The sequence below is a fragment of the Lissotriton vulgaris genome, chromosome 1_1, assembly GCF_964263255.1.
Source record: "Lissotriton vulgaris chromosome 1_1, aLisVul1.2, whole genome shotgun sequence".
NCBI classification, from domain to species: Eukaryota; Metazoa; Chordata; class Amphibia; order Caudata; family Salamandridae; genus Lissotriton; species Lissotriton vulgaris.
In genome coordinates, this window is record NC_141685.1 from 1,193,624,270 (window position 1) to 1,193,652,017 (window position 27,748).

At 43.6% G+C, this 27,748-nt stretch overlaps 1 protein-coding gene across 1 annotated transcript in view; it reads left to right on the forward strand.

Moving 5' to 3' along the window:
- The window catches only part of LOC147748891 (myomegalin-like), a 1,575,921-nt gene that overhangs the window by 1,234,623 nt on the left and 313,550 nt on the right, over positions 1-27,748 (forward strand). Inside the window, exon 30 of the mRNA XM_086928761.1 lies at positions 27,002-27,187. Coding sequence (XP_086784887.1) covers positions 27,002-27,187 — 186 coding nt within the window. The remainder of the gene's footprint in view (positions 1-27,001; positions 27,188-27,748) is intronic.

A 27,748-nucleotide genomic window follows, 5' to 3' on the forward strand; every position in this document is an offset into this window, starting at 1 on the left:
TCATACCCAGCAGAGTTGACAACTGGAACGCCCTCTATGCTAGAATCAACAAATCTCTACTGCACAGACTCCAGACCGTCCAGATTACCACAACCAGACTCGTCCTCAGCATCCCACGACAAGACCACATCACCCAGCACCTACGGGACCTCCACTGGCTCGCTGTCAAAAAGAGATTGACTTTCAAGCTGCTCACACATGCCTACAAAGCCCTCCACAACACCGGACCTCAATACCTCAACCCAAGAATCTCCTTCCATGCCCCCAAGAGGAACCTCCACTCTGCCAACCTTGCATCCGCAGAGCTTGACTGGGAGGAAGCTCCTTCTCCTACATCGCAGCCAAGTCCTGGAACAAACTCCCCCTCAGCATCAGACGAACCCCCACACTGCAAGCATTCAGGAAGAGCCTCAAGACCTGGTTCTTTGGATGAGCCGGAGCTGCCCCAAATCCTCCCCGTGCGTTGAGACCCTCACGGGTGAGTAGTTTCGCTTCACAAACCCCTGATTGATTGATCCAAAGAAAGAAAAGTAAAAAACAATCCCCTTGTTAAAAGAATAATCATTAATTTGTCAGAAGACATAGCCTGACATTTGACCTCTGTCTTTGAAGCACAGCATATGTGACAAGATAAATACAAACCGTAAAGGTATTTTTATTTTTTGCTCTCTCAACACCCAACAGAAATTGGCTGGCGACCCACCAATGGGTCTAGACCCACAGTTTGGCACAGTTTGGGAAAGGCTGATCTAGAATGCCAGTGAGATAAATAATTCTTGGAATGCCAGGCAGGTGCTAGCATATTTGGATATTTTTTTTTTCCCAAAGCAACAATGTCTTAACAGGTGATCATTAAGTAAGACAAGAATAATGTAGAACAAATTAATGTCTCATACAGAGAAATAAGGGAGATGACAATAGTTTAAAAAGGACCATAAAGGTTAGTATGTTTTTAGGTTAAGGTAGTTATATCAGTAATACATTACATTAATTGCAATAGTAACCCAAAAGTATAATGTGCACAAACGTGCTCATGGAAAAGTGAACGGCGCAAGTGACACGTAAAAAGCTGAAGCAACAGCAAAAATGGCGCAAGAAACTATTTAAGTTATGGTTGCAAAACAGTCAGTAAGAACTTTATACAAAGTTTCACCTGTTTTCAGAAACCACAATAACGCCTAGAGATGCACTGAATAGTCGACGGCGTTTCGACCTGTACAATTGCAGGTCATCATCAGGACCGGGTTACTGAGATTCGGTAAGTGCTGTATAAGGGAATGAAGGGAGAAAGGGAGGGTTTAAGAATTGGGAAGTACAGACATAGGAAGAGAATAGTGGATGTAGGGGAATAATGCCTACCCGAGGTAGTGGTAGCAGGGGATCCCTGTAGTAAGGGTGAGTCAATCAAGGAAGGCCAATAATATATCCGTGAGACGTATGTGAAGGAAAGGAGAATATTAGCCATTCAATCGAGGGCCAACAGAACAACAAGCGGGAAAGTAACCAAGAGTGGTTGTAAGAGAAGAGTGGTCATGGTGGAACTCGATAGTAAAAGCTTACTGAGTCAGCTTCGTACCCATCAATTCAACAAAGCTAATGAAGTAAGCTTTTACTAATGAGTTCCACAATTTAAAAAAATATATTTTTATTTACATTTTTACATTTCAGAATACATTTAGCTTCTTATATTGTCTTGCACACACTAAGAACATGGCAAGCATTCAACATAACATACCAAGTTACAGCTATCATAGTACTAGGTTTTACAGGAACAGCTGATAACTAAAATGTGTGGACTGAACATCTGAGCACAGGCAGAGCATATGGTTGTCTAAGCCACAAAAAAATAAGAAAAGTATTTTAACTACAAGTTTCATAACGAGCCTGCACACATCACCTTGTCAGGTATGACAACTTGACATCTAAGCATGGGTAAGTGTATTTGCGGAGCCACAAGCTTGAGCCACAATGTTCCTTGTGTGTTGCATCTAGCCACACCTAGCCGACTGAGCCTATATTGAGCAGCGACTCAACAAAGAAAGTGAGCCGGTGGGGTTGGTGATCTGTGTTCCAGCATGTAGTCCCGCCATGAGACTGTCTCAGCTGTGGGAGATGAGGTATTAACGCAAGCCTCTAGCGTCTTGCCTGCATAAGAACATGCTTTCAGCTTGTGCCCAGGCCTCCATGGAGAGCGTCCAGGCAGACTGAGAAGGGGGGCTGAGTTACTTCCATCTATGGATGATCAGACATTTTGCAAGAATGTGGGCCATGTCTTGAATTAGTGCCACTGCTTAATTTTTCTTGGTACAGTGTTTCAGTCCTAGCAAGCATACCTCCCATGTGTGTAACACAGAAAGGCCCATGGATCGCTCCAAGTGACCCGTAATACCTAGCCAGTGTTGAAAAAGTTATGGGCACGTCCAGAATATATACAGGAAATCTGCATCAGGCGTGTGACAGTGGGAGCAGCCAGCGTCTGTGCAGTGGAAATAACAATTGATTTTGTCGGGCATGAGGTAGGCCCTGTGTCAATCAATCAATCAATCAATCAGTGGCTACTCAACCGTGAGGATCTCAAGGCGCTGAGGGTAGGAGGTGGTCCGCAGGTTTGTTCAGCCGAAGAGCCAGGTCTTCAAGGTCTCCCTGAAGGTATTCAGGGAGGGGGCGATTCTGATGTCTGCTGGTAGCTCGGTCCAGGTCTTAGCTGCTTTGTGAGAGAAGGATCTTCCGCCTGCTCTGGGTCTGTGGATGCGCGGGGTTTCGGCCCGTGCGAGGTTAGCAGATCTGAGGTTTCTTTGGGGTACGTGGAAGTTAATTCTGTTGTTGAGGTATTTGGGTCCGTAGTTGTGCAAGCATTTGTAGGCGTGTGTGAGGATTTTGCAGGTGACTCTTTTCTTCACGGGGAACCAGTGGAGTCTTCGTAGGTGTTAGTTGATGTGATTGTGCTGGGGTATACCGAGGATGAGTCTTGCAGCGGTGTTCTGTATTGTCTTGAGTTTGCAGAGTAGGGACTTGTTGATGCCGGCGTAGAGTGTGTTTCCGTAGTCCAGTCTGCTGGTGATGAGTGCATAGGTGACTGTCTTCCTTGACTGAGGGGGATCCATTTGAAGGTTTTGCGGAGGATGCGGAGTGTGTTGAAGCAACTGGAGTTGACGGCATTGACCTGTCGGTTCATGGTGAGTGTAGAGTAAAGTAGGATGCTAAGGTTTTTGGAGTGGTTTGAGGGGTTAGGTGAGCTTCCGAGGGCGGATGGCCACTAGGTTTTGTCTCATGCTGAGGGGGAGGTTCCAAAGATGAGGACTTCTGTCTTCTCGGCATTGAGTTTTAGGCAGTTGTTGGTCATTCAGACTGCGACGTCTTGCATTCCTTTCTGGAAGTTGGGTGGGCAGTGGTGGGGTCTTTGATGAGGGGGAGGATGAGCTAGGTGTCATCTGCATAGGGTACTATGTTGAGACCATGTTGTCGGACGATAGCTGCGAGGGGGGCCATGTAGATGTTGAAGATGGAAGGGCTCAGTGATGAACCTTGTGGAACTCCGCAGGTGATTTTCGTGGGATTGGAGAGGAAGGGTGGTAGTCTGATCCTTTGGCTTCTCCCGATGAGGAACTATTGGATCCAGTCCAGGGTTTTTCCTTGTATGCCGGCGTTGTGTAGTCTGGTGACTACTGTGCTGTGGGAGACGGTGTTGAAGGCTGCTGATAGGTCAAGTAGAAGGAGGGCTGTGGAGTGGCCTTGGTCCAAGAGGGTACGGATGTCATCTGTGGCTGGGAGTAGGGCAGTCTCGGTGCTGTGGTTGCTTCGGAACCCAGATTGGGACTGGCCGAGGATGTTGTTCTTTTCGATGAATCGTGTCAGTTCCCTCTTGGCTGTTACTTTGCTGCAAAGGGGAGCAGCGAATTAGGCTGGTAGTTCTTGAGGACGGTGGGGTCAGTTGTGGGCTTCTTGGGCAGAGGCCTGACATCTGCTTGCTTCCAGTCATCTGGGAAGATGCCTGTTTTGAAGGTGATGTTGATGGTGCATTGTAGTTCGGGTACGATGGTGGCTGCGGCTCTGTGGTGGATGTGAGGAGGGCAGGGGTAAGTGGGGGCCCGAGTGGATGCCTTTCATGGTCGAGGCGGTATCTTCGATCATGTTCGTTGTCCAGTTGGAAATGGTGGAATGGCTGATGTCCCTGGGGGGCGGGGGCCGGGGCCGGGGGCTGCATGTGGCATCTGGTGGATGGTCAATGAAGTTGTCGTAGAGGTGTGTATTATGAATAATTGTATTAATTTAAAGCAGGCATTATAGGACAACAACGCTGGCCTACTTATCACAGCCTCAGGGATAGGAAAGGCTACAACCATCTTGAACCTGCACCTGGACCCAGACTGAGTGTGCCCAATAAAAAACGTAGAACCTAGAATTTCTTTTTCAGCAGCTCATCGCAGAAGGTCATTTGGCCTCATGTAGCCCCCTCGGCTACAGCCTGCAGCTTCGATCCCACTGGAAATTTTGGACTTTCTAAAAAGAGACTAAGTATGAATGTAGAAATCTTCACTGCGACTTGGTCCAGCAGCTCCTTGATGTTGACACCTTCTCCTTAGACACCGCTGGCTGCCTTTCCCCTCTGAACTTTACCTACTCAAACATTTTTCCGCAAAATTCTTCTAAGTCTGAAGGTAAAAGTAGACCGTGCCCAATCCACTTCTTGTATCTGAACTGCGCTCCGTCACCGTTGGTCATAACTTTCGACAATGCCCCGGTCTCACGCTAATACTTATCTGATGCTGCTGCTTAGATGCTTCAAGTGCTATGTGCTATTTTTCATTTCAAACTTTAAAAATTGATGCCTCTTGTTTACTGATTGGATTTTTGTAGCTTTGATGTAAAACATTTGCATATTTTTTTATAAATTGCTGTGGGATTTCTCTTTTGTTTTGTTTTCACTTTATTGCTGTTTAAGTGCTGCATAAATACTTTACACATTGCCTCTAAGTTAAGTCTGTCTATTTTTGTGTCAAGCTATCTGAGGGTTAAGCATGGGTTATTTTAGCGACTTTTTGTGGTTTACCCTACATGGATTGTGGCTGTTGTTTGAACAGGGTTTAACTCCCTCAACCAACAACCCGATTTTTTATAAAAAAGCATTTGTTAAACTCGATAGACTTTCAAGGATATGATATACAATGTTGCAATCCAGGGGTTTTAGTTGCATTATAAACCACAAGTCTAAAAGTTGAATGCTCATGCAAATTTAAACGTCAACAGAACCCTGTCATGGCAATACTGGACCATATTACCCATTATCTATTTTTTATATTGTATATGATTTTGTGGTAGCTAGCTTGCAAAAGCTGTCTTATTAGTGCAGACAATAATGGGCACTGATTGAAGTTAGAATGTTTAGGTTATGTTTACCTTTCTTGAATACATTGTTAATTTAACAGTGGGCATTGATGATGGTCAGTGGATTTAGGCAATACTGTGACTGCAGTATTTACAGCATACTTATGGATTTACTGCACTTGCCACATAATTTGACCCCATGGGGCCATTTAGGATTGCGGTGATTCCACATTCTCCAGGCCGGCGGAAGCCACCGCCGGCCCGGAGGATGCGGAATCACCGCAGCAGTGCCTCCAAAGACCCCCCGCCGCTTTTCCGCCGCGGTCACCTTCCGACTGTGGCGGAAAAGCTCTAATATGGTGGCGGTGTCTATCAGACACCGCCAGTCATATTAGGATGGGGCAGGAAATATGCTTTTCTACGGCAGCTTTTCCGCGGTGGAAAGCATGTGGTATTTTCAGTTTGGGGGCCGTTGTGGGCCCCCAGGGTGTCAGGGGGTGGGGGGTGCACATGGCGGTTACCTATGGTACCCCCCTGCATTTACATGAACAAAGCAGCAGGCACCGCGCGGTGCCTGCCGCTTTGTGCATGTAAATGCAATACATGCATTTTTAACCTTGCGGCAGGTGCTGCTTCAAGCAGCATTCGCCGCAAGGTTAAAGATACGGGATGTGACCGCTGGGGTGGCGGTCACATCCTAATTTGCATGGAGGGACCACCGCTGCCCATGCGGGCGGTCCCTCTACCTCGGGGGTGGCGGACGGACGCAGGTCCATCCGCCATCCTAATGACCCCCCCTATTTTGCAGTTTTCACTGAACATGTGTTTATAGCTCAAATGGATGAAATAGTACTGCCAGAGAATGTGCCAAATAGTTTTCACTTTTTGCAGAGTCATTTAGATACATTTGTCTCCTTATTTGGTCCCCCAAACATTATAATTCTAAAAGCCGCCATAATGTTAAAGCTCTGCAGAGTGGTGTCATTAATATGATGAAATTGGTATTTCATTGGCAACCATAAGATATTCCATACAAGGACGCCAGTATGAAAAGTTTGATTTTTGAACGGCTTCACAAACATCGTACATTACAAAACTGGAAAATATGTTGTTTGTCTATGGAATGGGACATTTATGTAGCCCCTGCAGCCAAAGAGCTATCTGCAAAGGATAATAAAGCCAAAGTATGCCTTCTCCATTTACCAACACCCTTTATAGAGTTGCTTGTCAGTTTCGTTGTATTCAATTGCACCACAGCTACATCCATAGAAATATGAAGGACTTTGTGACATTTCACATGAATCTGGAGATCTATAATGGCGGTTCAGTGGGAGGTCAGCCACATAAAAAAAGAATGGAGCCAGGGTCATTGCAGGAGCTCTGAGTATCTTACCTTCTCATGAACCACATTCAATACATTCAGTGTAGTCCTCTATGGTTAGTATTGATTGACTGTGTGTCATCCTTGTATGGATATGTTTCTATGTCTGAAGTTGTTGTAGAATAAACTCTACTGATACATTCATTTTCTTAGTTTTGGCAAGACAGGACTGTCAAAGCTTTAATATAAAAGCCTTTAATGTATACCTGGTGATGTGGGGGAAGCTGAGCCATGGTTACTGGAAATACACTGAGAAACCTTAGATTTCCAAAATAGTATAAAGTGGCAGTGGTTACATATATAATGTGGGAAAGCCCAAATCAAAATATTTTAGGCAAGATCCACATTTTGTCTCCTCCAGGTCAGAAACCAATATGATTAAAAGTAATCTGGACCCATGCCCCTTCATTTAGTAGAAAATGTGTGGTATTTCAAACTTCTTTGGCGTCTACAAACACACACACACATACACAGACACACACACCATTTTTAAAGGCACAATGGGATCACTTTTTCAGGCAGTAATTCCTAAAACACAAATTTAGATTCTTCAAGTGCACGTATACCTGAATTGATCTTGTGTGTTTCATGTCTATCTTCACATCTACTTTGTACCTACCCATGAACACAAAAATGCTTCTTTCTGCCACCTTCTTCTTCAAACTACCCAAGTTTTTTTTTGACACTCCAAGTTCTCTTTTACATATGATGACACCCATCACATCCAACATAACATTCTCGCCACCTTTTACCCCATACCTGAGAGGACAAGGAGGTTTTGGTGCTGATTTATTGGTACAGAAGCAGCCCATCTTCCCAGGTCATATTCAGACAGGAACTGAATCTCTGCTTAAACACTCTGGAGCATACCACTACATCTCCAGGGTTACAAATATCACAATGAGCTTGTTATACAGACTCCACACTTCTCTGCCCTTACACAACTGAATAAGCAATATTAACAAGCATAGAAATATAAATGATTAATATAAGGAAGGTAAGCAATTTACAATATACTTTATATAAACAAAATGCATGTATAAGACTCACTTGACTATTGTGAGAAATAAATATTAAGTAAATATTAATAACTGTTAACCCACTATGAGATCCTTTTGTTTTTTACGGAGGACGGTAACCCTTCCTGACTTAGAGACATTCCAAAGCTGGTGGTAAACATTGGTAGTTCGTTCCATGGAAGTTGTGTTCACATTATTTACTAAACAAATTCACTAGAAACATCAAAACTCAACCGCTCTCCTATCTTCATATAATCACTTCTAACACAATCTTCTTTATCCACTTCCTCCCACAACCATGGTTTAGGACATGAATTACTCTTCCTTTCCTGTCACAACAGCAATATTGTATTGCATCTAGCCAACTTGCTGAAATGCCACACTTTACCATTTCTTAGTGATCCAGAATTTGAGCAAATGTCTGTCACTTGAAAAGATTTAGTGAACTTACTATGTCCTTTCTTTGTTGTGACAACCATTTGGACATATACCCCGTCACTCTGCTCAAGAGCGGCTTTATTGACCTCATGCTTGCAGCCATAATTCTCCTTGTAGATATCTTGAGCTCTTATAGTGATTTTCTTTGACCACTGGAGGAGACAACTCTCTTTGATGTCCAGCAGACATCTAAGCCATATTATCTTTAGTGGAAGGCTCTCTCCCTTTTAAAACTCTGAAAACTACTGTACCCCTTCAATGTTGGAGTTATTCTACATGCCCAAATTAACCTGTTAGAATTCCTTCTCTAAACTTCTCTTTCCACTGATTGGTGCTTGAACGCTATGAATGATAACCTTTCAAAGGTTTTCTACTGTACTATTCCCCACAGTATGATACAAGGAGGTGTGTTTATTCTTAATGCTATTACTAGTTAAAACATCATTCAAATTCTCAGAGATAAATTTCGCCATTATCACTCAAAAGTGACATGGGTATACATTCCCTTAAGAAAGCTCTATCTAGGAAAGAAATTATGTCAACCTTGGACAGAACTTCTACTTTAGGCCACATAGAATTAAGGTCCAATAGAGCAATTACATACTTAGCTGTACCATTAAGGTTCAAAATATGTTTATCGCTGACATCTACTAAAGATTTTCTGGATAGTTCATACAGATCAAAAGAGGTCTACAACCAGAGACTCGTAAGCTCAAACACACTGTTCAAAGGTCCTGACAAATTTATCCAATTTGGAAGCAATGCCTGGCCACCAATAAATAAGATGCTTCACATAGCATTCATTTGTAATGTTTAAAAAAATGTGTCCAACTGTTTTAGGTGGAACTATTCTATCACCTCTTAATAAAAATCCTTGGCCATTAGTAAAGAGTTTCTCTCACAGCTCCCAATTTTTTTACATTCATCTGCTAGTTTAAATTTACCGGCTCAACCCTCCTGGCCGCATTCCTTTCCTTTACACATCAGTGTCATATCCAGCAATCGAATCTTGCATTACAATGCCACTATCATTGTTTTTATCTCTACGGCAACTCTATAATCATCTCACTTATAACATATGTATTCTTTCAGATGCAGGCGATCTGTTTAAATATTCTGCTATCTTATTCATGTTTCCAGGGAACCATTTAAAATTATATTTATAGTCAAATAGTCTCAACGGCATTCTGGCTATGTGCGGTGACACCTTGAGAACACCATAAAGTGTTAAAACTTTAAGTGGCCTATGATCAATGTGCAGTGTGGATTTCAAACCCCACAGGTACTGCCTATATTTTTCCATGGGCCAACATCTTTTCCTTTCTCCCGCTGAATATTTTTCTTCAGTGGGAATGAGAAAATGCGAAGCAAAAGATAAGGTGCATTCATGTGACATGACTTGTGAAAAAACTGCTCCCTGTCCTGTATTGCTGGCATCAGTGGGTATACAGTGTGAATAGTAGGGCTAAATACTTTTAAGGGAACAGGGTGACAAACGTCATTCTTAATACTTTCAAATGTATTGAATTATTTATGGTCTTTCAATAACTGTCTCACACCATCTGTTTTGTCTATAAAGTCCTTCAAGAATTTGGAGTAAAACTCAGACAAACCAAAAAAGGATCTCACTTCATTGTTACTAGTGGGAAGTGTAGCATCTCTGCTAGTTTTTAGGAGAAATCCTAGCTTCACTGACTTCATGTCCCAAATAAGTTACAGATTTCACTGCAAATTAAACATTTTTAAATTCTACCGGTATGCCACCATAACTTGGGATCTTCAAAGCTATCTTCAAATTAGGTCATGTTATTTTCTGTCCCCTCCTATAATAGATATGTTATCTTGAAAGAAAATGGCCCCCTTTTGTTCCTTGAACAGTTTGTGAATCAACCTCTGAAAAAAGACTGCAAGCCTATGCTAAGCCAAAAGGCATGTGCACACACCTATAACATCTGAAAGCAGTGTTGAGAGCAGTGAGGTACATATTATCAGAATGGAGTAGCACCTGATGGTAAGCAGAGGTTAAATCAAGAGAGGAAAACCACTTGACTCCCTTAGTTTCAGCTAATTGCTCATTAATCTGTGGTAGGGGAAACCTGACTAGTAGACATTTTTCACTGAGAACCTTCAAGTCATTGAATACTCTTTTCTGGCCATTTGCCTTTCTAGTCACAACCAAAGGAGATAGCCATTGAGTGCATGCTATACTTTCAATTATGGTATTCATCATTGCAGCATATCTACCTCTCCAGATACTTCTTCTCCTACACTTATAGGTATGTTCTTCACTTTATGACAGAGTAGTTTAGCATCTTTCCTTAAAATACATTTGTGTGAGAAACCTTTCAAATTCCTAATTTTACCTGAAAATACTTCTGGGAACTCTTCTTGAATAGATTTTCCTATATCCTTTCCAATGTTCCCCCAACATAATACCTGTTCCTTGCTGTTTGGATCTAAGGTGATACCTAAAACTCTTCTGTCAATCCACCCTAGAACAAAAGGTTCTTTCTGAGCAACGTATAGCTTGCCCACTGTTTTCTTATTTTTGATTATGATTGTTAGTGTTCTGTACCCTACCATGGGAATCCTCTCATCTGTGATTTTACCATGCATATACATCAATAGGATTAATTTGTCCCCAAACATTTGCAGATTTCCTCTCCAAACCAACTTATCAACAAAGGTAGAAGGAGACCTCAAGTCAGCTACAATTAGTATTTTGACACCTTCAATCATCATTATACAAGTTGCTTTGTTCCTGGAATTCATGGTCAAATTTAGTACACTACTTCCAATATTTATTACACCATTCACCCTCAGAGTTTCATCACCGCAGGAATTTTCAGAGTCAGAAATCTCAGGGATACATTTCACTGTTTAGCTTGTATTTTTCTTCCTGCACATTTTAGCTAAATTACCTATGATGCTACAGCGGGAACATTTGAGTTTGTATGCTGGACAGTTTTGATAGTTGGCTAAATTATATTTGTAATACTTGAGATGTGTATCACTTTCACTTTCAAATAGTGTTTATTTCGATATACATATCATAAAAGACAATACATTAGAATTTAAAAGGTTTAAGAAAATTGGACATTCCATTCTCATAATTTTAACAGGACAATACAGCAGAAAAATATATCTTCAAGTTAATCCATCCAAATACACAATAATTTATCTTAAAACAGGATAAGAACTATAAAAACGTAGAAAATCCCGGCCCAAAATACAATAAGCATCACAGAATTAATATAGCTAGATAACTGTATGTATATAATAAATGCTTTCAGTTCCGGCAAAACTTGCGCGCATGAATTGCCCACATCCAGTGTAGAAATTTAGCAACAGCAATGACAGTAGGTTCTGAACAATCTGTTTTGAGTATCCTTAACGCCTCTGTACCAGTGGTAATGCACTTCAACAGGCAGATAGGCTTCAACCAAGTGTGCCTGGGATATTTGTACACTGGACAGATAAACAGAATGTGTACTATACTTTCCGCTGAGATGGACAAAATGGACAACTTGTGATGGTTTTAGCATGCCATTTGCCGTTAAATGAATTGACTGGGAGCGTTCCCACCCTAAATTGGCGGTACCGTTTCCTATCACAGGAAAGTGTGATAAAGTCCCAAGACCCTTCGTAAGCGATATCATGTTTTAGCTCCAGGAAGTCTCTTGTAAGAGATGGACTGATGCAGATCCTGAAACTTTTCATAGAGACCATGTACCAACTCCTTAAAGGCCTTTCTGGGTGGAAAAGGATTAACTGCTGAATTCTCCCACAGAGAATTTAAGCCCATAGCGGTGTAAACTGCCTTAGCCTCTTTCATCCATGGGATTCTACAAGCGCTATCAGCGTCTCTAACTTCAAGAAAAGCCTGAGCGTACTGGGAGAGCTCAGGGGTAACCCACAGTCTTCTCCAGTAGGCAACAGGTCTAAAACGTGCTACGTCCTCTATACGTTGGTATCCCAGATCATAAAAGAGGGGCAATAGTGGTGTAGATGGTGGAAGGCCAGTTATTCCCCTCACAAACTTTTTTTGGGAGCTCGTTATTGCCGCTGGATTGCTGAACCCCCAGAGTTCAGCCCCATAGAGGACTGACACCCTGATTTTAATATTGTAAATTTTAAGCGCTGGGGCAATCGGTTTTGTAGCTGAGAGGCGGAGTTCCTTTGTTAAGGCACCAGCTAGTTGTGCATGTTTAATAGCCAGCTGGTTGGTATGAGGTTTCCAATCTAATTTAGAACCTAGGGTTATACCGAGGTAGGAGAAAACTTGGGTCTGCTCTAGCATTACACCGTTCATAACCACCCTCCCTCTTACAAACTTATGTTGATTAACACCATGAACTTGGTCTTATTCACATTGATGATTAGACCATGGTCTTTGCAGAACACCTCAAAATGCACAATAGCCTTCTGAAGACCTTGCTGCATTTTAGAGATTAACAAGGTGTCATCTGCAAACATTAGCAGAGGGATCTTCCTACCATCGAGTTTAGGGGCGTCAGTAGGATGGTTCTTGAAATACTAAATCACCCTATTCATGTACAAGGAGAAGAGTGTTGATGCTAGTACACACCCTTGTCGAACCCCTCTAGCGATGGGAAACCTATCCGTTACTTTCCCTTGCTGTCCCCACCGGACTTGGGCAAAATTTGCATCATGGAGTTTGATTAAAAAAGCCGGTACGTCGAGTGGTATACTCTGTTCAGCAAAGGCCCTCCACATCTTGGCACGCGGCACAAGATCGAATGCCGCCTTAAGGTCGACAAATGCAGCATAAAGCGTGCCTCCTCTAAGTATTACCACCCACCAAAAGATTAGAACAAATCTAAAAACCTGATTGCTAGTGCTCGTGTGTGAGCGGAACCCAGCCTGTAGAGGAGACAAAATATCCTGCTACTCCATCCGGCCTTGGATTCTGCTCAGCACGAGCCTAGCGATCACCTTCTGGATGCAATAAATTAAGTTTATGGGCCTGTAATTTCCAGGATCTGAACGATCCCCCTTTTTGAAGATCAGGATGATCTCAGCACCCTTCCAAGTATCAGGTATAGGGGAGTCTTTTGCAATAGCATTAGCCAGGGACTGAATGTAAGTCACCCATACTCCCTTAGCGTATAAAAACAGGTCAGCTGGTACGCAGTCCAACCCGGGCGCTCTACCCCTCGGGACCATGTTGAGCGCTCTTTCGACCTCCATCTTGGTGAAGTATAGGGGTGTGATGTCTTTGGAGATATTGGGGAAATCAGGGGACTACTCTGAGTCCTGAGCTGGGGAAGCAAACTGAGTCGTAAAATGCGATACCCACAGCTCTGGTGCTACATGGTTGGAAGGTTGTTCCCTAGGATCCCCCTTCCCCCATTTGACCAAATTCCAAAATGCAGCCATATTCCTATCTCTGCTGGCATGATACAGCTCAATCCAGTGCTGCTCATCCCAGTCCCTTTTTGCCGAGTGTTGCACTTTCTAATACTCCACCCTAGCCTTTTTAATCTTGTCCCTGTTTTTGGTTCTTATCGCCCTTGCCAATGCTTTGTAAGCATCCCTGCAGGATTTCCCATACCATGTTTCCACGATGGAGTTAGACCTATTCAGTTTTGAAGGTCTACTGTAGCCTTAATAGCCAATTCACTCAACGCAGCTAAATGGTCCTCTTTGAGAATAAAATTAGACCATTTTACTCTCCTTGTATCGTTGCTGAGGTATGTGTCGATACCCGCTGAGCAAGTTTCTAAAGGGTGACTTCCTAGCAGATAAAGAGACAGTACAAGCGGATTGTGGTCACTTTCCACCCTTTCTAATACAACCATATCCTTAATAAAAGACCAGTTTTCCTAATTAAAAAGAATGTAGTCTATGCGACTACTACGCAATCTGTTGTTGAATGTGGGAGCACCCTGCTTATCAGATTCCGTTCTACCATTCACTGCCCTTAACCCCTGTTCCAGGCATAGTACTTTAAGCTGCAGCAACCTCTGTCCACTTCTTGATGGGAGGTAGGGACAGATGCGGAATATCTCAAGAACAGTCTTCCTCAAGGGTGAGATCTATATCGTTACTATCAAGGGTTTCAAAGCAGCAATTAAAATCTCCCGCTACTTAGATATTCCCCTTTCCATTATAATAGTCAAGATACGAATCTAGCAGGGCAATAGTATCCAAAACTTTACCCCCAGGCTTCCCCCTTGCGTAGATGCTAAAAATGAAGAGGTCCTTAGACTCCGGGATTTGGATCTTAATTATTAAAATGTCACTACTCTCGGAGTCCATCTGTTTGACTTTGTACCTGCCATCCTGTCTCACCCAAATGGTTAAACCCCCTATGGGTTTACCCCGCTGGCTGGGAGCGGCGGGCTTGAAGAAATTTAAATAGCCTTGTCGGTACTCCCGCTCCCCTAACCATGTTTCCTGAAGTGTTATAACATCATTTTTATCTATAAATGTGAGCCAATCAAGTGATATTAATTTACTTTCTAACCCTGCGATGTTCCATGAGACCAAAGACAATTGTTTGAAGCCAGGGCTTAGTTTGCTGCATTGGTAATGCCCATTAGCTCGAGGGATTACACTAGGAACAGTTATGCCCAGCACTGGACATACAACAGCCTTTGACACCTTATTTATACTATTTGCCACCCCTGAGTGATCTTCCCAATTATTGATGCCCTTGGGTGCATCGGTTGTTATTAACAAAGTGCCCCCTTGGCTCTGATTATTCATTGTAATTTTATTCTCTCTAAGGCCCTGGGTTATAGTTTTCCCATATATTTTGTGGTCTATTTTTGGAAGCAGTCAATCGTTTTCTTCAAGTGTGCTAAGCACCTCAAATCTATTGGCGGTCGGGGCTGCACAATTAATGGGTCCCGGCAGGTTCCAAGTTGTCCTCTCCCATGCAGCCCTGAGATGTATACCAGATTGGTAAAAGTATCCCAGCGGGAGAACACTGATAGCCTCTGTACTAATCCGAAGGGGGGCTGCCCGATCCAGGATGCACCGAACCATGATCGGAGACCTGAAGCTTAGGACTACGCAGTCCCCATCCAAACCTTTTTAAGAGTGACCTACCCAAGCAACCCTTCTCACCATCTTAAACTCACTAAAGACATGGTTCCCAAGCCCTGTCTTAGTGTTCAAAAAGTGGAGGGCCTTGTTCTTAAATGAGGACCAATGCTCCTCTCCTTGAAGTTTCGAAACATTTGCCAGAATAATGGTGTGTGGAGTCGCCTCGGGTGGAAGATGTAAGGAGACTGCTACAGGCAAAGCGCATCCCAAGCTCTGTATTCTCCCTACTGGGCCCTTTGGCCCTTCCCTGCCAATCGATACATGTGATGTAGGGGGATTCAGAGGAATTACCACGGAAGATGAGGGGCCGGCCATGTCAGATGTTGGGATTCGCCTCTAAGCCCGTGACACTGCAGGAACGAAGTATGTCCCAATCCACTACCAATACCCCTATGCCGTTCACTGGAAGTAACACAATGAGCAAGCAGATGAGCATAGGGAGAGGGTGGGAAAAATAAACAAGGAGACTGCTGATCACTCCGTTGGAACCACCAGGGAGAATAGACTGCCACCATGTATCTGCACCTAAGGAATAAGGCACGATATTACCAGTCTGCACTCAACACTTAAAAACCCCTTATACCCTAACCATGACCATGCTGTATCCACAATAAACACAAAATATGACTTCCTTACCGGTCCTTGAAGCCAGCGTATCCCAAGGTGGAGTCCTCGCGGCTTGTAGCTTAGTTAGTGAGCAAAGGTGAATCCAGCATAGGTGATACCAGCAAGAAATGCTCCCAACCCGTCTCCAATTATTCTCAGGGGGAAAAAGTCGACTAATAGACTTAAAAAAAAAACCTCTAAGTATCCATTTTTCATACAGGGATACATAAAAACGTAGAGAAGTTCTCACGAAACCGAAGCGCAGCAGCCGCCTTCGTCCGAATCAAGAACGCGAAAAAGGTCCAAAGTTCTCACAACGATATCAACAGGATCCAAAAGATGAGGAAGCGGGGACCCGCGGCTCCGACACGCATCAGCGCGTCAATCCTGGGCGAGCCGTGGAGTCCAACCAAGTCCACCCACGTCCCGCAAACAACTTTCACAGGGGTACCGGAGCCCCAGTACACCCCCAACAGTCCCGAACACAATAAGAGCGGGAAGATAAATAAAACTACCAAAAGGTCCTCACAGCAACTGAGGAAGGGGAAGGGGGGGGAGGAAGGCAGGAATACACAGGAAGGGAAGGTGCAGAAAGGGACAGGGAACGGAAACAAGGAAAAAGCAGGCACAAAGCTCACGAGCTCGTGAGCACAGGAGTACAAGATCCACTGAAGATACAGGAACCAGGACCTGGACTAAATCCCCAACAAGGAAAAGAAACCAAGCAACAAGGCAGGGGCGTACACAGCATTTAACCCCTCAGCAGGTAAGTCATGTGATGCAGAAAACATGGTCATGGAAAGGGGACAGGATCAAATCTCTAACATCAGAACGTGGTGATCTAAATAGAGTTCTCATCTCGCTAGCGGCTGAATCTTCTACTTGTCTGTTCCCAGGGTTAACAAGTTGATCCTTAGATATGTACGGCTCAATATTGCTCAATCTTTGGTTGATTGCTTCTAATTTCAACATTATGGGGTTAATCAAGGCTAAAAGCTTTTCTTCCAACTGTTTCATGAAGTCATAGTGTGCCCTTGGGGTATCAGGGTGGCGACTCGCCATGACAGGTGGATTAATGCTGACCTCAGCCCCCTTAGTTTTGTCAAAATCGGTGGGTATCGCTGTGGGGCCTCTCATCCCATGACCTACATTCCTGCTCTTTGCCTGCTTTGATAATGATACAATGATATAATGATATAAAAGCTTTTATAACTCGCTCTATTACTAGAATAGTATCCTGGCAGGGAAGGCGAGAAGGTTCAGAAGGCGAGAAAGAGTTGGCAGTTAAAGAGTAACACTAAACAGATGTGTTTCAGCCCTTTCTTAAAGGCCGTAATGGTCGGGGCAGCCCTAAGATGGAGAGGGAGAGCATTCCAAGCCATAGAGGCCCTAACCGAAATGGACTGGACCCTTAGTCGGGAATACTTAAATCTAGGCACAATCATTTGACACTGGTTGGCCGAGCGGAGGCAACGATTAGGAATGTACAAGGCAAACCTTTTCCTCAGTTAGACAGGACCAGTCTGATGGAGCGCGCGGAAAGAAAGAACAAGTGTTTGAAACATAATCCGGTGGGCAACCGGGAGCCAATGCAAGCTGCAGAGGAAGGGGCGGACGCTAGATCTCCTGTGCAAGTTGAACAGAAGTCTTGCGGCCGCGTTTTGGATGACCTCTAGGCGTTTGATCAGATAAGCAGGAAGACCGCAAAACAGACCGTTCGCGTTATCAAGCCTGGAGAGTATCAGAGCACGCAACACCGTCTCTTTAGCCTCTCTCGGAAGGAGGGGAAAAAACCTACGTAAGGCTTTGAGAGTGGAAAAACAAATCCCCGTAAGTTTTTTAATATGGTCCTCAAACTTAAGGTCATTCCCAAACCAAACTCCAAGGTTTTTTGCTGGGCCACCCATGGATTTGGGGCATGGCAGATCACGAGGCCATAAAAATTCACTGAATTTATCAGGAAAGGAGCCATAAAAAAGGACCTCGGACTTGTCTTCATTACACTTGAGTTGGGCAAGATCTGATGACTAGCTTTGGGGGCACTATGCGCTTTCCTTTTCTTAGACTGATCATTTCCTTTGGGGGCTTGTGTTGACCTTTGGTGCCTGGTACGGATATTTAGCGGGAAGGGTGGGGTTGGGCAAGACAAGTTAACCATTTGAGAAGAATGGGGGGTGCCCTGCTCTGGACCAGCTGTAATTCTGAGAGAGGTTCGGGGGCTCATAGCTACAGTGACAGAGGACTCTGGTACTGGAACTTGCTTTGTGAATGGATTTAGTGGATCTAAGGAGAGCCTCTGTTCTGTGAGCCCAATCTCGTGTATTAACACGGATTCGATCCACAAAAGGAAGGCATCTAGAGTCCCCACCACTCCTGCCCCTGTTCCCCCCTTATGTGCAGTTTTGCTCATGACACCTCAGGTGTAAACTTAATCAGGATGCAATTTAGGGATTTAACATTAATAACAGCTTGTTCCTACAACAAGACTCTCCTTTCAGCACAAAAGATTACCCCCTTAAGTCCAGAGTCAAAGTCAATTTCATAGGCTTACTTAATTTCCAGTGAAGATGTTGGAGAGACAGCCCAGCCCCTTACAGCCGTGGACGGGCACGGACGGGTGCGGATGGGTCCGCCCTTGGCCCGCGCAGCGCCCGGGCAGCACCCGAGCTCGCCCGTGGGAGCCCTGTCCGCGTTAAATGTGCCTCCGGGCGCTAGCGGTCCTCTCTCTCTCCCCCGGTAGCAGGTGCGGCAATGTCGGTGGCAGTGTTAGCAGGCAACAGGTCAGTAACGGACTCCAGCGCTGCGGGAGCCTTGTCCGTTAAATGCGCCTCCGGGCGCTGGCGATGACGTGGCAGGTGGCCGCGCTGCAGCGTGGGGCTTTCGGTCCTCTCTCTCCCCTGTAGCAGGTGCGGCAATGCCCAGACCCTCCAGGATTTAGCAATTTCGCGATTTCACGATTTGATGCTAAATCGTCACTTTTGTAAAAATGCAGCGATTTTTACAAAAGTGCCCGCGAAATCGGCACTTTTGTCGAAATCTCTGCATTTTTACAAAAGCCGCTATATCCTGGGGGGTCTGGGTAGTGAAACTGTCATTCTCAGGAGGGGCGGTGGACTCTCCTTTGGATGTCTGCACTTACTTTCTCCCCGAGAAAGCATAGAAAGGCTATACAAAAACACGTGGCAAAGTGAATGCGAGCTTCCAATATTTGTGGCTAACGGTCAAAATGGCGGGTTTTAACACGTCGATTTAGGGCACCTATTTACGTTGTCAAATGTGAGCGGCTACATCTGGATACAAAACACGGGCGGCACTGACGAAAAAAAGTGAAGCAGAGGTGTGTTGAAATAAAAAGGAAGACATTTTGTGGCCTGTAACTCTGCTCTGCTGTCTGATCTGCTTTCAAATGACACTCGCAGAGCACAACCCTCTCTTTTCAGGGCAAAATATAATCAACGTTTGCAAAGTGAATTGAGAACCTGCCACATTAGTATTGCTCCCTGCATGAATATTAGGGCTTTAAGGTGCTACGCTAAATGATGCATCAGACAAAGATAATATTTAGGTATGCTGATCAAGATCGAGGACAGGGTGGTGCAATACCATACAAAACTTGGAAAACAGGGCCAAACTATGGGAGCATTTATCACTTTACAGTCACGGCTGCGCTTTAGTCAAAACAGGCATTGGCAAAGCCAATAGGTCTTGTTTCTTGGTACCTGATTGCTTGGTCACTGGCTTTTAGCGACACTTTATAGTGTTGGGGAAGGAAGGAGAATGGGAAAAAGAATGCCTTTCTCAACTCAATGCTGTGCAACATTGGTTAAAGAAAGAAAGATAAGTAAACAGACATAGATAGAAGAGATAGATAGACAGAAAAAAGGCGCAATGATGTGACATACCCAGTTGAAGCATTCCGCTGACACGCGCATGTATCACAACGCATGCATGCACCAGCAGAATGACACTATTTTCGAACTTTTTTTTAGTTGCCATACCAACATGGAAGATGCCACTTGGATCTGTAAATAACAACAAGCATTTACAAAGCCTGAAGAAGTCAATTTGTTATTGGGACTGTGACATGCACCGAGCTGCGACGTGTCTCCCAGCATGGGTCATGTGTCAATTGTCGATTTGCATGAAGTGACAACAGCTTTCTAAGTACCCGCTTACCATTCAGCATCTCTCCTGTAACCTGAGAACCTGGCACTCAGCTGTAGACAAAGGAGTCATCATTACCATCGCTAGTGGACCAACACCTCTCCCCCCCCCCCCACACCTAGGAAAAATGGCCACATAAAATGCCGCAGAATTTCCATATTTGTGCCGCTAAATTTTCATTTTTGTGCCGCTAAATTTGCTAATCCATGCCGCTATATCCTGGGGGGGTCTAAATGTCGGTGGCAGTGTTAGCAGGCAACAGGTCAGTAACAGACAGATGTGTATCATTCTCTGGTTTATTTCTATGGACTCTGTCTACTTTAAAAGCAGTTGTGTTGTTCTTCTTCTCCAGTTCTGAAGAATATCCAGATGATAATTTACGAGCAGTTGAGAGATCTTTAATAGGAATTGCTCACTACTCCTTTTCAGGATATAAAGCATGGAATTAGATATTCTTTTTCTTTGTAGGTGTGAATTCTTCTAAAGCATTGTCTTCTATTGTAGATAGATAATTAAGAAAATATTCTGTCACCTCAGGGACTTTCATTGGTGGCTCCCCTGGTACTGAAAAACATTATTACGGGGAGTGAGATTAAAGGTTTCGGCTGCTGCGCACTTGTAAGATAAGCATGTCACTGCACTCCAGTAATAATGCAAAGGTCCGAGAAGTGATCCATATTATGGAGAAGTGAGCGTCAGATCAATTTTAGTCACATATAGTTGATGCATTCACTAATTCTCAGGATGCGGGGAAAGTGAATAACAAACTGAGCCAATATTTTTCAAATTCCTGAAAACAGTTGAAGTTCCCTGCACAATTGCTTAAATCTGTGAAGAAGTCCAGATCTCACAGGAAACTTGTAGACACAATCATGAGTGCAGCAGGGTGCACGTAGTAGGCTCTTTTTTTTATCTCCAAGTATGCCTCTTGTGTTCCAATGGCTTGGATAGTGTCACACTATCAAGCAAATGCCATGTATCAGGTCTGAAAAGAAAAATGAAATCTCCTCCTCAACGCTATCTGTAGCTTCTCCTCTGCCCCACTCACCTCGGTGCAAGTATGACTCCTCAGAGATAATAAAACGACTTCAACAGCCACTGGGACAGCAAGAACAGTCTCAGTTTGTCCTTGAGCCGCTGGAAATTCAGCTTTGGTGACAACTGCTTGGATAAGTCTGCTTGTTGCCATATTTGTAAAGATGGAGAGGACAAGCAGGTTTTGTAGCAAGTTTATTGGCACAGAAGCAGCAGTACCTCTCCGGTCAGCAGTCAGACAGATTCATAAACTCTAGAGCATACCACTACATCTACCTGGTTATTGACACCACAATGAGCATGTTGGACAAACACAACACTACCTTGTTACCCATACTCCATCACAGCTTCCGAAGTAAACACCCCATTTCAACCTCATTTCATTACCACCCCATCTAGACATTTATATATTTTATTTAAGCAATTTGTAGAGCGCGCAAAGACCCTTGGGTGTCTCTTCGCTGCGGACTGTGTAGAGCATGGAGCCAGAGGAGCCTGAAGGCAAATGAAGTTGGGCAGGATTTAATATGCAGAGGAAGGGTGTTCCATAGTTTGGCAGTGGTGACAGTGAACCTTCTGTCACTCCAGGAAACTTTTTTTGTTCGAGGGATCATCAGAAGATTGGCCTGTGATGAGCACAAGGTTCTGTTGGGAGTATACCCACACAAACCCTTCTTCAAGAAGTCTGGTCCAGTTTTGTGGATGACCTTGAAGACAATGAAAAGATCCTTGAATTTAATTCGGCTTATTATGGGTAGCCAGTGAAGTTTTCGAACTACTGATGAGATTGGTCGATACTTGGGGGTGCCTGGGTTGGTGACCTTTTTCTGAGCGTTAATAAAAAGGCCATTGGAGTAATCGATTTTGGACATTACTAGAGTGTTGATAAGGGTTTTCCAGCATTGGGTGGAAGAAAGGGTAGGAGTTTTTTATCATCCTTAGGGTGTAAAAGGATGACGAGACGACTGCATTGGCATGTGATGTGAAAGCCAGTTTGTCATCGAACATGATACCTAGGTTTCTAACTTTCTATACCGAGGGAGGCGGTAGTCCCAGATCAGTGGGCCACCAGATGGAAGACCAGACAGGATAGAGCTTACTAAAAATCAAAACCTCCGTTTTGTTGGAATTTAACTTTAGGCAATTGTTGGCCATCCAGGTACTGATGGCGAGCATTCCACTTTGAAATCTAGCCGCAATCGCTCCTCCGTCATTGTAGATTGCTAGCACCAATTGTGTGTCGTCGGCGTAGGAGGTAAGACCCATCCGTTGGGTCCGGCACATAGATGTTAAAATGTGTTGGACTGCAGGATGAACCCTGTGGCACAATACTAAATATTTCACTCATAGCCTATTTATACTTTTCATTAGAACATTGTTCATATCGACTTAATCAAACATTTATATGCAACAGTGACACATAAGAATATATATTCCATTATTTTTATTATATCAAAATGTAATTTCTTTAATCATTTCTTTTTTCTTATATCTTTTTTGTTTTTTTAAGATATATATATTTTCTTCATAAGAACATGTTATACAAAATTCATATCCATTTTACATAATTATAAATACATTTCTACTGATCTATTGTTGTTCAAAACCAAGTTACAAAAAAGAACATAACAAAAGACAGAAAAAAACACAATTCCCCTAGTTTGACTTTAATAAATGTAACCATACTACAGTCACTCAAACTCATCCACTTTCACACAAACTACATGCATCCATCATCTATGCACAGTCGAGGTTTATATGTGACAAAAGAACCCCAGCAAATAATTGAAACTACAGTTCCAAGTACTAGGCTGAACACCCTGTGGCACACCTCACAGGAGGGTAAAAGGAGAGGACTTGTAATCGCCGAGACTCACTATTTGTGTGCGGTCAGAAAGAAAGGAGGCCAGTAATTCTTTGGCTTTCAGTTTGACGCTGATGTTTGAGACACAATCGATCAGGGTAAAGTGATCGACCGTGTCAAAAGCTGCTGACAAATCTAGCAGCACAAGCACAGCCGTACCACCTTGGTCTAAGATTGTTATCATCTACTGCTTTGATGAGGGTAGTTTCTGTGCCGTGAACTTTCCTAACGCCGAATTGCGCCTCGTCCAGGAGGTTATTGTTTTTGATTTAGTTGGCCGATTGTGAGTTCAATATTTTCTCAAATATTTGGCTGGGAAAGGAAGGCTTGCAATAGGTCTGTAGTTTTTTTGTGTCTGAAGGGTCGAAGTGCTGCTTCTTCAGTAGCGGCTTGATGATAGCTTTTTTCCAGATTTCTGTTAGGTTTGGGGCTAGTGTGTCAGGAATCAGTTTTAAAACAGTAGAAGGGCAAGGGTCAGTGGGGAAACCTGACTTGATGGTTAAAATGAGGTCATTGATCTGTTTTGGTGAGACTTGGCTAAAAGTTGAAAAAGAGGGGTTGTTTTCTTCAATATGAGGAGTGACCGTTGAATAGTCAGATCTAGGTTGGGCCGCGAAGTTCACGTATATATTACTAAATTTGTCTAGGAAGGAGTTAGCCAGGGCATTGCAAAGATCTTGGGTGAGAGCTATTGGAGGATTTATTGCAGACCCTGATAGTTTGGTGACTACTTGAAAAAGCTGCTTGGTGGAGTTTTGGGCCGACTCTATCGGATTGAGGTAGTATTTGCTTTTCTCCAAGATAATGAGATGCTTATATTTGGAGATTGCTTCCTTATTACAGGTTTTGTCGGTGATATTGTAGCCTCTGCGCCAATGTCTCTCGAGGTTCCTGCAACATTGTTTTTCAAGCCTGAGAGCCTCAGAGAACCAGGGGGCTGATGGAGTGGTTCGATTTTTTTAAACGTTTTTCAATCGTACTAGGAGGTTGAAGGCATTATTAAGCCAGTCGGAATAATTAGATGAGGCAATTGAAGGGTCTGGTGTGGGATCGTAGTTGGTGGATGACATATGTGTTTTGAGGAGTTGCTGATTCAGGCAGCTCCAAGCTTTTAATTGAGGATGTGGGGTGGAGATAATGTGTGGAGGGTGTTTTTTTGTTTGCCTGAATATTGAACAGGACTGCCCAGTGGTCAGTCCATGTCAGGGGTATGGTTTTTATTAGTGATATTTGAATGTTGCTGGTGAAGAGCCCTTCAAAAGTATGACCGGCTGAATGAGTGGGGCTGGTCCACTGCCTCCAGTTCTGTAATGAGGGTTGACGTGCCATTATCGTCAAGGGTTTTTATGTGGAAATTGAAATCACCCAAGAAGGTAAAGTCAGGTTCTCCGACTAGAGGTTCCAGTAAGCTACCTAAAGCAGAGAGGAACTCAGCTCGAGGGCCTGGGGGATGGCAGAGAAGGGTTCCTTTGAAGGTTTGTGAATAATTGAGCGTTATGGTAAATGTTATGGCTTCACAGGTCGTGGTGGGGATTGTCTAAGCCCTGACTAGGTATTTATCTCGGTATGTAATTGCTAGTCCTCCTCCTTTTTTTGCGGTGCAAAAATCAGGACCAGAAGATGGGTCTCCCCAGGTTTCTGTTATGAATAATATGTCCGAGTTGTGGTCTGATATGAAGTCCGCTATTTCACATTTATGTTTAGGAAGTTAGCGGGAGTTTATGAGTGCTAAATGCACAAGATCGTGATTTGTGTGCAAAGATTGGGCCGCAGGTGCCACTTATATGATGTTAGTATTCAGCTTAAATGAGCAATTGGAGCAGCCGAAAAAAGAATTACTGGATAATGAGCATGTGTGAAGGAGAGGACATGTGTGTGTTTTAGTGACAAGGCGGATATTTCTTAGCTCAGTGCTGGAGTAGGTTATTGCTGTGCCGTGTAATGCTGGCGTAGAAGAGCCAGGGTTCGTGGCCCTTGGCCTGGTACAGGCGCGGACGGGCGCAGACAGGCTTGCCTTAGGCGCCAGCGGCGCGCCCACTGCGTGTTGAGGCAAGCATCCAAAGTTATGCAGCCAGTCAGAAAACTAGACTTCTAACCTCCGTAATGCGATATGTCTGCTAAAACAGCACTTCTGCCATAATTCCCGCCACACAATCGGAAGAATCCATGGTGGACCGGGGAAGACGCTCGGTGACCGAGTGTGATTAGCAGAGTGCACAGGTGGGAATAAGTGATTTAAAATATATGATCAACAGTAATGTGAGTTTTAAAAAACGATGTTCACAATTTATCTAGACAGTTTTAAAACGCAGCGCAAACAGAATTGCTGCAAACCCTTTGCCAGGCGCTTCCTTCGCCAACTCAAAAGCACAATGACTTGTACCTCTCTATAACCTACATTTTACACATCATCTAACTCGGCCTCTGTTTTGCTTTGATAATATGTTAAATACCTAATTTATTACAAATCCTTACAATGCTTTTCCACCCCTTAATGCCTTCATATAGTGGACCAAAATTGGCCAAAAACAACACAACAATCTCTGCTCCTCTACACTGATGACACCACTTTCCCTCACACCCTGCGAGTGTGTCCTGTCATGAGGTGGAGAGTAATCCTTTTACTAAGAATCCTATAAAACTGTCCCACCTCTACCATCTCCCCATCTTTTTCCCAGTAGCATATTGTGGCCTCTGCCCCCGCCCCCTCTGCCTTTAGTGTGCATATCATTGCATTGTATTGCCCGTCTGGAGTAGTCTGGTTGTATGTGGGGAATGTGATGCATCTTTAGGGCTTCATTTAAAGTTTAACAAACAGAGTAGTCAGCTGCAAACCCAACAGAGTACCAAATTCTTGATCCACTTTCCTAATTTAGAGACAGGTTGACTGTAAGGTTTTCGTCATCGGAGCACTCGTAGGTTCCATCAACGGAAAGCATCCTCGACGGACCAATAGAATAGGCCCGTCAGAGAAAAAAATAAATAACAATGACCACGCTGGGAGTTTGTTTCTGAAAAACAGAAAAAGTTGAAAAGCTTGGTGACTAGCCATTAAAACCAAAAGTAGCTGACCCCCGACCTTTATGTACCTTGAAGGGGACCGCTGTGATGGCGGCTCCTTCAAAGGTCATCTTTAAATTTGACAGACAGAGTACCATCGGGATGGCAGAGGTAATGTCCTTTGCTATTCCAACAGACACTTCTCTGTCCATCAAACCCTAATCAGGCATTTAAGCTCCTTTCCAACCACTCTGTCACTGATTAGTCTTGGAGACTTTCATTTTCACCTCAGTAATTGTCAGTAGAAACTTTTCTAAAACCTTCTCTTTGATCAATCCTCTACCAATACCCACTCCAGTCTATACACACCCTTTTCACAACCCTCATTCTCGTCGTAATTTCCTCTCTTTTGAACATCTCTCATGCACCTTTCACATCATCGCACCTTCAGTTCCTTGTGACCAAATGAAAACTCTGCCAAGAGACCATCCCTTTATATCTCTTGCAGTGATAACATGACCTATAACCATTCTACAACAATTTGACACTACATCCACAAGATCTAGAAGCGTCTCTAAACAGCTTTTGAGTCTTAGCTTACCTTCCTTATCACTGATAAGGGCAGCCACCTGGAATGATAAGAAGACCACATCACTCATAATGATTCCCTTAATACATCAAACCAACATACTAGATGCTTCAAAATCAGCTGGCAACTAATACCTCCTTTTCTCAATCCTTTCTCTTCTACAATGACCTTAAAGTAAATTGGCCTTTTCTCCTTTCCTATCCTTGTCTATGTAAAAATATTGCTGTCCTCACTCACTCTAAATGCATTCCCTCATATTTGACTGCAACACTTAGCCCTCCCCAGTTCTCCTTCAAGTCATACCATACTTCCAGCTCAGTTTATAGTCTGACCTCTTACCCACAGTCCCCCAGGTCAGCTCAGTTCCACACTGTGTTTGCTAAGCCTTGGTTGATCTAAAGATTAGCTCTTCTTGTTCTACAGTAACAATATTCTTTCCTTCTGTATTCTACGGAGCCATCTCATTGATATTATTTTAATTGGTTTTTCTATTTTTCCTTTTCTAGGCCATCATTTCAACCCTATCACTTGCTCAGGTAGCATTTCTGGGGGACCTTACCCTGATCATACAAACTTCCTAGCCCTCAGATCTGGCCTGCCTCACCTTGGTCCTGGCTCCAGTGCGACACCGGGCTTCTCCTTGGGAGAGGTGCAGCAGGAACTGCTGACGTTGCAGAAGCAGCTGGGAGAAAGTGAGAGTTACTTGAGCCATTACTTAAAGATATCAGCGTGTACTCTGTGCATGGCTTTCATCTAACAATGTAACATGTACACAACATGCATACATATGATTTTCTCTTGGTAAATGGTCTACTTTCCGTCTACCTTTGTGTGAGTTTGGATCATGTCTTAGTACTATTCATGCATGCCCAGCATGTAATTTAACATTCATTTATATGCACTTCATTTTGCTCTCCATAGTTAATGCTGTTCAATCATGTGATGTCATCGATCCTATGAGTGAAAACGTAGTTAGTCAGTCATTTCTCTTTGCAACCCAAGAGCTCAAGTATTATGTATCACCAGAGAGGAACACCTTCCTCTGATAGAGTCAAGAGGTTGTTTTTGGATCACCCCTTCTAGATAAAGGTCGATCTAATATCTGAAGCTTTTCCTCTCAATTAAAATAGAAGATTCCATAAATCCGTACCTTTTTCCGATGTTTACACTAAGAGTTGCCCCATGTTGACCATCGTCCATAAGAACACCATCCGCGTCTCAACCAGCTCAGAAGACAACCTCGCTATCGTCGA